This window comes from Bactrocera neohumeralis, chromosome 2 (genome assembly GCF_024586455.1).
Source record: "Bactrocera neohumeralis isolate Rockhampton chromosome 2, APGP_CSIRO_Bneo_wtdbg2-racon-allhic-juicebox.fasta_v2, whole genome shotgun sequence".
Classification (NCBI taxonomy): Eukaryota; Metazoa; Arthropoda; class Insecta; order Diptera; family Tephritidae; genus Bactrocera; species Bactrocera neohumeralis.
In genome coordinates, this window is record NC_065919.1 from 36,258,001 (window position 1) to 36,273,816 (window position 15,816).

Consider the following 15,816-nt stretch of genomic DNA (forward strand, 5'->3'; position numbering starts at 1 on the left):
GAATTTTCTTAAGTATTTTCCTTGTTTGGGCGGAGACCTGTCCGAATTGGTGGTAACCACCGAAATCGGTCCAGGCGTTCTCCAGTTATAAGCGTAGTAACTAACGTCACTTTCTTTTATATATGTAGGTAAGATAGCTTTAAAATATATTATCGAGTATAGTATATTTGAGCAATATCAAAATCAATTCAAGTAGACCGTCCCTCTCTTTGCTCCTAATATACCCCTGTTTGATTTGTATCATCGAACATTGACCTCAAAAAAGAATTTGTCATTCCTTACCACTGGTGGGGGGAATGAATGAAAATAATTTTTATACCCTGAACAGGGTATACTAAGTTTGTCACGAAGTTTGTAACACCCAGAAGGAATCGTCGGAGACCCTATAAAGTATATATATAAATGATCAGTATGTCGAGCTGAGTCGATTTAGCCATGTCCGTCTGTCTGTCTGTCCGTCTGTCTGTATATATACGATCTAGTCTCTCAGTTTTTAAGATATCGTTTTGATATTTTGCAAACGTAATTTCCTCTTCAAGAAGCTGCTCATTTGTCGGAACGGCCGTCTATCGGACCACTATAACATATAGCTGCCATACAAACTGAACGATCGGAATCAAGTTCTTGTATGGACAACTTTCACATTTGACAGGATATATTCACGAAATTTGATATATGTATGTATGTTGTTTTCTAAGGCAGCAATGTAATCTCCGAAGAAATTGTTCAGATCGGATTACTATAGCATATAGCTTCCATACAAACTGAACACATAGTTACTAACAGAAATGCACCTGTGAAGGGTATTTAGCTTCGGTGCAACCGAAGTTAACGTTTTTTCTTGTTTTATTTTGATATTTTCCTGGCTTATATACAATTTTTAAAACTATCTTAAATAATTAAATATATGTGTAGGTGTGTATGTTCGTATGTATTGCAGCATATTGTTTATGCCGCCTGATATGTTTTATGCTACATGGGGTTGTTTTTAAGTGTACAATTTAATACATGTGTGTGTGTGTGTCTTAATGTTATCTCATCTGAAAATTTATGACTTGTGTCCCCATGCATTTTTAATATTATTAGATGTGCATTGCATGTAATTGCATTATGTATATATGTTTGTATTTATGTATATTAATATATAAAATACATAGATATTTATATTTAGTAGAATTTCGGCCTTACTGATAAGTAAGCATGTTCAATGATATTTGAACATATTGCCGAGGGAAAGAAATGATTATAATCATAAATAATTATTTAAAATAAATTAGTGGACTGTATATGATATTTCTTATCTTATCTTATTTAAAATAACAACATGTTCAATTTTGAACATTCTCCCGGGCGAGCAAAAGTGACTGCTGGAAAGATGACAACAGTGACGTTCACGATGACTATGCGCCTTCCTGTGTTGATTTAATGATAGCTTGTGTCCTGTCGGCTTTTCTTCTTTTACATCGGACGACGGTATACCTTTGATTTTAAGCTTCTTTTTGTGTATCTTTGTACACTCTGCTGCACTAATTTCGTCCTTCGGTGATGTACAACCATCCTGTTTTGTCGGTGGGCATCCTATCCTTTTCTTCGTGTTGGCTTTGGCTCCATCGTCAGGGACTTTAATTTTCACGTCTTTATTTAGCTCTTCGTCAGGTAGATCAAAGTCCAGTGTTGAATTATCATTATTTTCATCATGTGTTTTTAATTTCAATGCAATGGACACGGTCGGATATATTTTAGCAACTTGTGTATTGATGCCTTTAGAAGAGCCAATTACGTCTTCTTTTTTGGTAAGATTAGGATTTGGCTCAACTAAAACACTTTTGCACTTTTTCGGCAATTGTGTTGGTTTGTGCAAAACTTAAATTTCCTCTTCCTTCTCATATGCTGCAGCATCATCTTCCAAAATGTGGTCGATTTCTTTAGCTTCGTCCTCATTTTCAATCGATTTAACCTGGACTTCACTTTCCCACATTTCTTCAAAATGTGAGCCTGCCGGAAGAGATACTAATTCAGTTGGTTTTTCCTCAGTTATTGAAAGTTTATGAAGTTCTTCAAGTGATTCTTCTTCAACTTCTTTTTTTGTTTTTTGTCTTCCTCTATTACTTCAGCTGTTTCTTCCTCAGTCTAATATAGATATTTGCAAGATAGATAAAAAATTAGAACTTTTGTACATTTTAAATCCGAGTCAAAACGGTACAAAATTTCTGGTTCTTCTTTATGATAAAATCTTCTAACAGCGCATCACGCTGAAGAGAACTGTAAGTTATTTCGGGCTCTCCTTCTTGTAATCTCGCTTTACAAATTTTGAGATTTTGGAAATACTCCGACGTTATTTCAAAATACAAATTTTCAACTTCAATAAAAATTTTTGAAAAGTACTTTGTGTGAAAATTGTGCATTTGAAGAAACACAAATTTCAAAAGTTTGATATCATCACTCTTTATTGTAGTGATTTTGTGGAGATCATCCATTACTTTTCTGAGGAGTTGAATTTCCCTCTTGAATATGAAGATTCTATGATTAAAATCAAATGTATCTGATTTGTATTTATTTGTCATGCCAGACTTTGTTGGAAAAGTATTGGACGTGTGCAACACCGTTTCGGATAAATCCGCTTGGACATCAAGAATTTTGTTCTTGTTAATACCCATGATTTTTTCCGCAACACTTTTCTTATTTGTGTAACTGCTATTCTCCAAAGAAATCGTTGGAGGTACATATATTGATTTGGTCGCCTAGTTGACCTTGCTGTGCCTCGACTCACAGCCGCTGAATATTTCTTGAATGGCAGTTAGATCACTGCGTTTAGTCTCTGCTAAAACGGCTTATGTGATCGGTATAATATGCGGGAATATACACCCGTCTTACTATTATTTTGTTTTGTTTTGTGAATACAGGACTTTTTAATTTGGCTGAGCACTAAATCCGGCTCGAAGGACTAAATATGTTTGATTTGTAAGATCAAACGGTTAAACTCAAATAAGGATCTTTAAGTTCTTACCGCTGGTGGGGGAAAAATAAAGATCTTTGTTTGAGTGAGAATTTATTCATTCTAATTTTATTTGATATTTTCCTGGCTTATATACATTTTTTAAAACTATCTTAAATAATTAAATATATGTGTAGGTGTGTATGTTCGCATGTATTGCAGCATATTGCTTATGCCGCTTAATATGTTTTATGCTACATTGGGTTGTTCTCAAGTGTACAATTTAATACATGTGTGTGTGTGCCTTTAATGTTATCTCATCTGTAAATTTATGACTTGTGTCCCCATGCATTTTTATTATTATTAGATGTGCATTGCATGTAAATGCATTATGTATACATTAGGGTGATTCAAAAAAAAATTTTGAATTTTTTTTTCAACTCATACCTAGGGATGCAAACGATGCATCGATGTTTCTGAAACATCGATGTTTTTGTCAAATACCCCCTCAAATGTTAGTGATTGACAAGTAAAATATCCTCCCTCAAGCCAGGCGCTGTAGCTTAATTCTAAGGGGGCGCTATTTTTGTTTTAGGTTCCCATACATTTTACATAGCGAAAATTCATTCAAACTAAAATTTCACCAACTAATTTTCGTTTCTCAAAAAACGCGGTGGGGTCCCACTTACTCCGCACGGAGGAGGGAGAACGGTTCTGACAGTTTCTAGGAGGGTACAACCTCTCTAGGTTTAAGGAATTAATTAACCTCTCCCGTGACAAATTCCGCCTCCAGGGCACTGCAGGCTCAGGAAGCACTTGTCCAAGATGGGCATAGTCTCTTGCACAAACTGCCGGTTCAGCGACTTGGAACAGGAAACACCAGCACACCTGATTCTGGATTGCAGAAGCAGGCTTAAGGCCCTGGGTTCCATCTACATGGACAGGGTCACATCACCTCAGTAGCGCCCAGCAGGCTACTGGAACTATTCAGGATTCTGGACCTTGGTGACCATATATGTATATGTGATATAGGAGAGGACACAATACACCCTAGGTCGCAGTGCACTACCTCAGTATTAAATATCTGTCTATCTATCTACACCCGAACTTAGCTTTTGCTTACTTGTTTGCCATTACGTTTTTACAATTATACGCCAACAACAACAAACAAAATCTTGTGTGGATTGTGTTTTTAAACTAAGAGCCTTCTAAAAAAGACGGAAAACGAACTATGAATAATGCTTATAAAAATCGTAAAAAGATGGCAAGAGCAGAATCTAAAGCAACAGCGGCGGAAAAATTTCATGTTTACAGTAAATATACATAAGTGATATCTTTCTTAATAACTTTGCATCCTATTTGTGTATTTGAATCAGTCTGTCAGCTTATTGGGCTAAGGTCTTCCTGTTTTCATTCGTAACGCCTCAATGTTTTTTGTGAATACTGTTTGTGGCGTTGGGTCAGTCATGTGCTCGCCTATAAGATGGTTGCATAAGCAAACATACATAAATAAGCGAACTTATCATAGTCATTAGAAAGCAAGCAACAGCAGCAGAAGTGGCAAGAAGAAGCACAAGCTTGCAGCAAGAATAGTCATGTGTTCAAATGACTGGCGTTTAAGGTGAACTCGTTGCGCTATTTGGCTATTGCTTTTTGGTTTAGTTTCGTTTTGTTTTCATATTGCCTTATCAGAGATGTTATTGTGTTAACATATGTAAAGTATGTATCTTAATATGTATGGTTATGTTATGAGCACGTCTTCATTTTTGTTATGTATTATTTAAGGGGGTATTCTGGTCTAGACGCATGAATTTTAGGCAATTTTTAAAATAAGATTAAAAAAATGAAAAACATTTTTACTAACCATTTTTTACATTTGACATTTTAATAATATAAAAAAATTGGGGGCTTCAAAAAAACGGTACCTTCTGGTTGACATGATTTCAACCCTTGTAGAGAACTAAAACACAAAAAACAAGAAGATTCTTCATTAGTAAGGATGTCGTTATCGGGTTGACCATTTTCCGAAAAAAAATGGCGTCGACTTTACAAAAAAAATTTTTTTGACCCGCTTTTTTCGACCTTTTCGAATTTTTTAAAAATACTTCAAATCAAAATTTTTGGAAATCCAAGGCAGACACGATGGAGCATTGTATAAAGAAGATATATATCAAATTTCAAAGGAATCGGTTCAGTAGAACTTGAGATATCATGTGATCCAACTCAAAAAAAGTAGTTTCGAGAAAAACGCGTTTAAAGTTTAGGAGACAATGCTAGTGAACACGGACGCCACGTCACAAAATCGGCTGTATCTCCGAAAATAAGTCAAATTTAGAAAAATCCTTCCAAGCTCATATTTTTGAAAGTCTAAACTTTTAAAATATGCAAAAAAAATCGGTCTTTTCAAAATCCTAGACCAGAGTACCCCCTTAAGTGGCTGATTGCTGCTATTGACCCGTTGGCGTTGGAACACCACATGTATTGATGTGCAAGTGCTTTTACACTTGTGAGTGGGTTGCTTTTTATTTTTCTGGATTTGGCAACCACAACTTAATGGTAAAACTTACTTGACATTTCTAATGTGTTACATATTCAGAACGTTTTGACATACGAGCGTTATTTGTGTTGTTTACAAGATATTCAGCTCGACCAAATAATTAAATCGCGGACATTTTTGCACGATTATTTTTAACAACTTTCGACGTGGATTATCTCAGCAACAGTGCGTCATGAATTTAATTAAATGTTTGGCGTTGAATCTCCATCATGGACAAGTGTTTATTGATGGTATGGTGCACTCAATCGAGGTCTTAGCTTACTACAAGACCAATTTTGTGGAGGTCATCTAAAATCAGTTCTTGTTCCGGAATTTATTGATCCGCAAACTCGTGGGATTGAGACAACTAAAAGCATTAGAGAACTAGCATACTTTCAATATTCCATGAACATTTGATTTTGAAAAAAATGTTTCACGTGGGATCTTACACAATTTTTTGATCGCTCAAAAAAAGATCGGGGCGATTGGTCGAGAAAAATGTCAAAAATATATGATAACGGTGCTTCGAAACATGTCTATGACAACAAGATATATGATGAAACGCGAATTTACGCGTATATGTCCGAAAGTAGATAGCAGTCGACTGTATGGGTGTTTCAAGATGAGCCGAAGCTAACAAAAATTGTTCGCGTACGAAGCACTTCTAAACACATGTCCAATTTTTCCAAATATAATTGGACATGTCGCAAACATTCCAATAGAACAACGCAAAACAATGGTACGCAACCGTTTGTTTGCCAGTTATATTTCAAGAAATTAGGAAAACCTACCACCAAAGGCGGCTCACTCTTCATCTACTCTTCACGACTGAAATCGCTATTGAAATCGATGCAATAAAAGGCAAATTAATTGGTACAGAAGAACCCTATGTAAGCTGACTACTTTTTATATTTTTAAATTTCTTCTACTGCAGGGTTTATCCGGAAAGTAATAGGACTGAGTCGATTAAAAAACAAACTTATTAAACTAATCGTTACAATTATTTAAAAACTTTCAAAGTAGTCTCCTTCTGCGTCGATGCAGCAGGAGAGATTTTCAAGCATTGAAGGCGTCACGGAAGGCATTCTCCGGATTAGCCTTGAGAGCTGAGGTGTATGCTGCTTGGATACCCTCTTGGATCGTGTGCCACTCGGAAGATTGCCTCTTTGTCTCAGGATCATACTCATAGATCCACGACTTGTTATGTGTGATTACGTTATTTAAAAATTTGGGGTAATTTTTACACATGTTTAAATTTTCTTGGCACACTTCCACTCGCCGAAATTTCTGGTCGTCAGTGAGCACTTTTGGAACCTACTTCGCGCACTCCTTGCACATGTTCAAGTGTTCCGTCACAATGTCATGAACAACAGATTTTGATAAATTTAACATCTGGGAAATTAAACGAATACTTAGTCGACGGTCTAAGTTCAAAACTTTGCGCACAAGAGGAGGGAAACTTCTCCGGCCTGTTGAATGCCAGTGAAAGCATAACACCAGAAAATGGCGAAACCGATTCCCCATTGCCCGACAATGAACAAGTTCAAATAGCAAATACCCGTATGAAGAACAACAAAGCGGCGGGGCCGATGGATTGCCGGCGGTGAACTTATAAGGAATATGCATCACCTTCTTTGTCGAATACGCATGATAAGCCTTCTCAACATCCGAAGAGAAGACCTCCACTCCGTTGGAGAGATCTGGTGGAGAAGGACCAAATTGCGAAAAACAAAACGACTGGCGCGCTATTTTAAACTTAGCTGTAATCGCGTAAGCGTTGTATACGCCAGTAAAGAAGAAGAAGATAAGAAATAAATATTATCCCCAGTAGCTCTCAATAAACGGTAGAATAACAACGAGAACCACAAATGAATGTACTAGTATATGTACATATGTTTAAAATGAAGATAACGATGATGTACAATGGGCAACTCACCACATGCACACAAAACTGTACTATCGACTTTGGAAATACAACTTAACTGCTTGCTGCGCATTTAGTTTGTGCTCATGACACATGCGCAGCTGCGTAGACACGACGAATTGTGAGTTCAGATGACATTGGTGTTGGTAGTGAATACCGTTACGGTCTGTGCTAGCTGTTACTCGTACTATACGTACTGCTAGTCACATTACATTTCCACACAAAAAGCTCAGCCAAAGCTTTGAAGACGCTGACGCTGTGCGACGAAGAATGCGTCAACTTTGGTCGGCGGCGCTGGTGGCAGCTGTTAGTGGCTTGGTTTTTTTCGTAGACACTTGGCCAAACCATTCAGTTGTTCGTTGGACACACGCCAATACGGTGTTGATTGCGGTGTTTTTAACTGCTAACGGTACTTTGAAGGAAGAAAAGTGAAGCTTAAGCAAAATCGAAGTTTTTGTAAATCGTTAACGCCTGCGCAAACGAAAGAACAGCAAAAAATGCGCATAAACACCAAAGAATGTTTTTTGAAAACGAGCTTTGTACTTGTTTCGGTGTACGAATTTAATCAGTAAAGAAAGAAAAATCGAAACCAAAAAATAACAAGTAAAAGAAAGTTTATTGAACACAACAGCCTCAAATTTACTGGAATTGCGGAAATAAGAAAAAACCCGTAAAGTAACATCCATGTGGTGCAATAATTACTATATTTACTTTGACAATTTTGTGGGTTAAATGAATCGTACTAATTGGTTGAGATCGCAATAGCTAAACAATTAATTGTGGTATTTGACAAATTGAGCGGGCGGTGTGCATAGTGTTGATGACAAATTGTTGCGAGCTCTAAAGACCAATACTAAAAAAATTTGGGAGGCACTTGCTGTGCCGCGAACATCTCGGCGAAGCACTGAATTTAATTAGAAATACTCAAAGTGATTGTTAATTGTTTAAATAAATAATCTATATTTACTGTTGTTGCCATATTTGGAATAAAGGATTAAAGTTGTTGCGTGCCATTTCTGTACTGCCAACAACGAAGCGAGGCGGTATATTCTAGCTGTCATAAGATGATTTTGAGGTAAGTTTTGAGGCGATAATAAAAATATATACACTATTTATAGGGTTTCTATTTAATTATTACTTCTAAATGAGAATTTAATTTGTCGCTGTCAGTTGTTACTGGCGAAAACTAAAAAAAGGTATTTTATGAATGTTCTTCATATATACATATGTACATATATAATTATTTGGTTTACACTTTTCCTCCAGTTGAGTGACATATTTACTGAGGGTTTTGGTTTATATACCATGGTCGTGCGTTCTTCGTGTATTTTTCTCATATAACACAAATAAGCTTGAGATTCCCGATGTGTTGCTCATTTAGTATTCAGGTTAAATGCGTGGTTTATGTTCAATGCATGGAAGTGGTGAAGAGGTTGAAGCTGGTTTATCTGAACACATAAATTGAAAAGTAGTGAAGTGAGTAGTTGTTGAATATTTCTTCTTTTCAACGATATACAAATGAGAAGAATAATGAAATAAATATTAGTTTTTGTTGCACTATGGATTTACACAAAAATCGTTGTAACACATCGTTGAACACCCGCTTTTAAAGCTGAATTCGTAAAAATGAAGACAATGTTTGATAATAATTCCATAAATTTTTGTTTGATTTTTGAATAAAAAGAAAAATTGATCTTTGTTTTCCTGATGCATTGTTCCATACAAATAGGATTCAAAAACAAGTTTGTTTTTGTACGGGTGTTTATATCTCTTAGAGTTGTTGGGTTCAGTTTTAATTTTGTTTTTAAAATCATGATGAAAGACTTAGGTAAGATAATTTATAATTTAAGAAGAGCCTTAAAAGTGAGATATTTGCAAGGCCTGACAAAATGTCTAAATAGAGGGCAGATCAGATAGATCTTACCAAATATCAGAACAAAGGTTAAATATATATATTTAACTCACTTTGAAAATATCCGCTCCAAAGCATTAAATCATTAACATATTGCATGCTTACGTTTAAAAAATATGTTGTTTAGTAAACCATTTACCTCGCCTGGATCTGAGCACAATTTATAAGTACCAATTTAGAAATACGAAATGAATTGTTAACAATTCTCTTCATTCAAAATTTGTATTTCATACCTGTATATGAATATATGTATATTTCTTCACCTTTATACTAAATATCATAATTTCATAAAAATTTTCTTTGAAGAGAGATACACTCCCGCTTTCATAATTACAGTATGTATAATATGTATATGTACAGTGGGTTTTTTTGTATCTGTTATTATAAATTAAGGTATGAAACGAAGGGACATATTTAGTTTACGGTATTAGTTTACGGTACGGCGAATGTTAATTTACTAACAATCAAAAAATAGTGGTTTATTCCTTATTTCTCCGCTTACTCTACTATAGTGAAAGATTTTAAAGAATTTCTCATTAATCACATCAATCAAAATAAATATCACAAAGTCATTGGACTTTGGATCAAAACTCCACTTATTTTTAATAGAATCAATAAAAACACCTCCAATATGTGATATGTGTAAAAGTTTCGGAATATTTCTGACTTAAAAATATTGTTAAAAATTTCGAAAACATCCGGTGAATTGCATACACAGAAATGAAGTGTGAAAAATTGCACAAACTTACAACAAGCTGACAATTAATGAATATGTTCAAAACATTAAACATAACATACTATAACTCCTCGTCGTTCCGGTATGTGGGAAACTATTCGAGGTTTTTTTCGTGATTCGTTGTAAATTCATGTAACCTCGTTTGCCTATTTTAACTGGATTATTTAATGTTCAATCCATAATTCTGTTCATTTGCTCATTTCTGTTTTATTTCTTTTCTGGTGATTTCCGTCTTTCGAAGAAACGCTAGCGGTTCAAAAGACTTAAGTAGCAAACTTGCTGTAAATATGTATGCTCGATACTTCACTTTCCTTCTAAGCTTTAGTATAAATTTCCTAATAGTAACAAAAAAACCTATAATTGTTTAGGCGCTCACAAAAGCATCTGCGAAGCTACGTATTTGAATTATCTATCTCTTTAGGAGGTATTTATTCAGATCAAGGCATTTTTGCTGCCAGCAAATTTAATCAGATCATTACCTAATTAAAACATACATAGGGAAAATTGAGCCGTTAGCTGACTTGTGATTTAATTATCCAATATTTTGAAAGTACGCATGATAAAGTCATTCTCAATTACCTCAATTGAGTTATCAACGTTCGTCAGTAATGCTACATTCACGTTGACTTTGACTTCATTGCCCCCAACAATGTCTTGCTCGACTCACTGATGTCTGGTCACGGATGTTAGTTGTGCAGAGAGCCGTTGCATACCAAGCCATATTTCCAATACTTAGTTGCTGCCTCTTGCATCGATTAATTTTCTTCAGTGACGCTGGTCCAAAGGGCGTGCCAACAACGTATAAATACAACCTCAAGCTTTGTTATGTTCACGCCTTAACAAAGTGTGCCATGAGGCTAATAACCGAAAGAGAAAAATCAATGAGTGCGAGGGGAAGAAATGCAATTGAAGTGACGACGCTGACCTCTATTATGTTTGCATAAATTATTGTTAAGCTACTACTAATTGCGATAGAATTTCAAATATATGTGAAATCTGGTTTCTGTATAGAAATTGTTATATGTGAAGTAACGGTAAAATAAGTAAGGAATTAAAAAAAAATGTTTAGTTATAACAGAATGCATGAGATCTACAGTAACAAATACGTAATCTGTGTTGGAAAGGTCATTAACATTAACGAACTATTTGCGGAGTTTCGCGACTAAATTATGAAATTTAATAATTTTTCACAATTTTGAATCTGCAGTCTGTTTGTTTATTAGACAATTCGTTTTAGTATAATATTCCCTCTTACAAGCTTTAGTTAGCACAATAGATTTGTTAAAAAAAATTCTTCAACATTGAGCATAAAAGACAAATCCATTTATCATTCGTTTTTGTTTTTGTTTAAATCATCAAATTAGTTACATGTAAAGCCTTTGAAGATACATGTATTGTAAATTGTGTTGAATTGTTTTAATTCCATTAAATAAAAAGAAGCCAATATTGAGTAATATGCTAAAATTGCTCCTCTCATTTAACGAATATGTCGTTATTTGGTCATCTATTTAAGGTCAATATGGACATCTCGATCAATTATTTAGTTTCTTAAGTCTATCAACATTAATTCTTACAGACTACTAGAAAATTAAGATTTAAATTAGAGTTCTAAAATAATTACATAACAATTATACAAATAGATAACTTAAACTAAAAAACAGAATTAAGGGTGTTAATGAAGGGATCCCTAGAGTGAGAAAATCAAGAAGAGCTTTCTCGGAAATCGAATTAAACTCACGCATATCACGCTTGAGAGGAGCATAATCCGCAAATTTAGTATTCTCCTTTTTATAATAAAATGGGGAAATAGATCGGAGACAACTCTGAGGAGTATTTAAATTAATTTTTCTCAATTTTTCAATTCTAAAATTTATTCTATTCTTAAATCTATTGTCATTAGGTGTGTTACCCCCATTTATTGGGTTCCTACCCAAATGATTAGTTATCCAGCTACTAGTTTTAAAAAGTCAGTATATTTATTAGTATATTTGTATTAATAACAAATTTGCCGGTATTTACATGCAATAAAAAATAACGAGTTAGCACATCAGCACTGATGACCGAGAAGTTATTTAAGCATGAGCTTGACATTGATACTTCTATGTAAAGTCAAATATAATATTTTTGTACCCAAATCAGTAGTAGAAAAAATTTCAAATCTGTTTATTCTATTTGAATTTAATACAAATTTCTGAATATTTATCAAATAATATAGTCTGAACTTATGTTGCCGCAAATACTTTTGTTTATTTTTTGTTTCGCGACTTTTTTATTATTGCATAGTCTATCAAATAAAACGCGAATAGCTTGATTTCACTGAGAAAAAGCCAGCATTTCTGGTTCCACTCTCACTCATTTCGCTCTCGACGAGACATCTGAATGCACTTTCATTGCTCCAATTCGTGATCAAGTGTATGTGCAACAACAATAAAACGGCAGTAGACACGTTTGCGTACAACGGAAGTGTGTGCAAATCGTTGCATTTTCCTGCATCATCAAGCAAATACAAATCTACAACACCCATCACACATGAACGTGTGTATGTTTGTATGAATATGTATAAATATTTGAACAATAGTTCAAGCAGCTTAGTGCTCTTAACTGAAATTTTAGCCTTGACACAAATTCTAGAATTATTTAATCCGTTCCGCTTTGCAACAGTAACAATAAAAGTTAAAAAAAAATAGCTCCGCGAAAGCTTACAAAATTAAGAGTTTGGATTTCGCTGAAACGGTAAAGTTGTGGCTAACAGCACTCTGAGTTTGTTTATTATTTCTTTCAACAATCAAGCACTGCTGGGCCTTCGGTCAAATGGTCACCTGGTGGCAGGCAACGCTTTCGGCTCTTACAGCCCAGTCACAATTCTTGCGCTAGTCGCCAATCGTCAGCATTTAAAAGTCTTTGCTCTATATTGGCACACTCTCGCTATTTCTATACTCTTGCAACCTATTGCTACAGAGTATTATAGTTTTGTTCACCTAAAGGTTGTACGTATCACCTACAACTTAACGAGATAGATATTGGGTTATGTGTATTATATGTATGTATATATAAAATTATCAGGATGATGAGAAAAGTTGAAATCTGGGTGACTGTATGTCCGTCCGCGCGTGCAAGCTGTAACTTGAGTAAAAATTAAGATACCTTAATGAAACTTGCCCACTTTTTGCTGAAATTCCATATTTCGGGACCTGACCTACCGATTTCAACAAAATTTAGTACGGGCCGTTCTCCTCTTATATCCATATAACGGTGAGAAATTTTATGAAATCAAACAACAACCACGCCTACTTTCCGGTTAGCAACATTTTAAAATCCACTACATTCTTTCACTTTCCAGTACACAATTTAAATAACGGGATAAACCTTTGCTAAAATAATGTCTTTAGTATACAAGTATGTCATCTTATGACCACAAATTATTCAAATCCAAAAAAACTGTTCGAGTTGCAGGTACTCGTACTAAATTTTTGGGACACGGTACGGCTTTTGATCGAATATGTCGGTCAATGTGTGAGATATATGATTGAAATTATCCTTTCTTATAATGGTATGTCTGTATGTCAAAAATGGGTTGAATTGGACGGATAGCTCACTTAGCCCCATATATATGTAAATATGTATCTAATATAAAAATTTTCGAACTTCCGGGTGACTTTGTACCGCATATATCGGCCAATAGGTGATTTATCCCAATGAAGATAAAAGAGCGTGTTTTACTCATAACAGTGTATCTTTATGTCTTAAATGGGCCTAGCCCCTATATAACTAAAATCAAGATTTTCGAACATTCGGCTGACTTAACTCTATATGATTGGTTCTACATCTTAAAGCATAAAATGTTTGGTTGCACCAGAACTTAGCACTTCCTAACTTGTTTAATACGAAGTTTTTCCAGCACCTGAAGGAATTTCCCGGGCTTTGAAGAGTATAAAAGTTTGGGTTATATTGCTCTTAGCCGATTCTTACTTCTTTAATATAAAGTTGTGCAACACAAACTGCGAGATTATCAAATATTCGATTAAACCCGAACTTAGCTCTCCCTTTTTGTTATAAATGCAGTTAAATTAAATTGTGTCAGATTTGTTTTTGCCGTTTATTTCTTATGTCTTTTAATCGCATAGTGTGAATTTGTTTGCAAGATGAGTTGGAGAAATGCAAGAGCTATCACAAATAGGAAAAAACGTTAACTTTCGAAGCTATAATTCCCTTCACAAATACAAGTATTCTATACAAGAATTTGATCCCGATCCTTCAGTTTGTATGACAGCTATATGCTATAGTGATCCGATTTGAAGAATTCTTCGGAGATAAAATTATTGCTTTTGACAACAAGTCAAGCAAAATTTAGTGAAGATATCTTGTCAAATCAAAAAATTTTCTATACGAGGGTTTAATTTCGATTGTTCAGTTTGTATGGCGGCTATATGCTTTAGCTTGGCTTCTTGAAGAGCAAAACCGTGTATTAAGTTTCAGATCGATATCCAATAAACTGAAGGACTAGTCCGCGTATTACAGACATATGAACACGTCAAAATAGACTAAGCTCATCATGCTGATCGTTTGGATATATAGTTTATAGGGCCTCTAACATTTCCTTCGGGGTGTTACAAACATCGTGGCCGACTTAATGTACCCTGCCCAGGCGAATGAGCGACAAACGCTGCGTTCCCTTTGTTTCCTGGCTTTTTTAAGCGCCATGCGTTTTCCCTTACTTGCCGGGAGTAATTGTAGAAGTAGAAGTGCAAAAACTTCCTTGAGATAAAAGTAAATGGTAGTGCAATCCTCCAGTGACTTATTTACTGTTCATTAAGGGTGAAATGAAAATGCCTTGGAACTCTTAATTGTGTAATATTTACGCAATGCAAGTAATTATGTTTTCGATACCCTTAATTATGTACTCTTCACGTAAGTGTATCTCAATACTGCAAAAGACCTTCAAAAGTTCTTGAACATTTAAATGGCTAATTACAAAGTTCATTACGTTTTACTTAGTTTTGAGATAATACCACCTTCAAAGCATTTTCTACTGTGAACAAAGAATAGTTAAACATTTTATTTTAAATTTCGGGCGAAAACGTATTCGTCGAAATATGTTTGTTTCGAAGTTGGTAGGACTGTTAGTGACATCTTAGCCAAATGTCACACCAAAATAATCATTAGTTATTAGTTTAATGGTATTCATAACAAATTATTCAAATCAATGAGTGAAATCCGAATAAATAGAGCAGAAACTATTATAAATAAAGAAAACAATTTAAAAATTTGTGTTTTAATATTTTTTTATACCAGGAAATGATTGTACATAGTATGAGAACCACATGTCTCCAAACGAGAATGTAAACTTTGTAACAGTTCATCTCCGATAACTTCATGCAATATGTAGGTGTCTCTTAGTTGAAAGTAGAAAGCATTCTGAGAAGCCTTCAATGAACTATGAATGAACCCATTGACTGCCTTGCTTTAGAGATCGCGCCCTAACCGAGACAAAATCACAACCAAAGGAACAGCTGAAAATTGAAATTCGTTCACCTGCGTGCAATGTGTGTCTGGCATGCACAACCACATAAGTGTAATGTAACGCAGCTGCAAATTGTTTTGCTTGACGAGTGTCAAATGCGGCTCATGGCACGTAGATGGCTGGTCGGCCGGAGAACGGAGATTTGTGCAAATTATATGATATTAATTCACAATTGGTAACGCATTGGTGTGGCTACGGAACACAGCACTGTCAGCTTCTTGTCGGCGTTGCGTTGTTTATGCTCACATCTGA

General features: G+C 35.0%; 1 protein-coding gene across 1 annotated transcript in view; it reads left to right on the forward strand.

The window, feature by feature from the left end:
- Positions 1-7,768: 7,768 nt before the first annotated feature.
- The window catches only part of LOC126757434 (peroxidase), a 47,381-nt gene continuing 39,333 nt past the window's right edge, over positions 7,769-15,816 (forward strand). Inside the window, exon 1 of the mRNA XM_050471361.1 lies at positions 7,769-8,470. Within this exon, the coding sequence (XP_050327318.1) occupies positions 8,460-8,470 (11 nt within the window). The 5' untranslated portion in view covers positions 7,769-8,459. The remainder of the gene's footprint in view (positions 8,471-15,816) is intronic.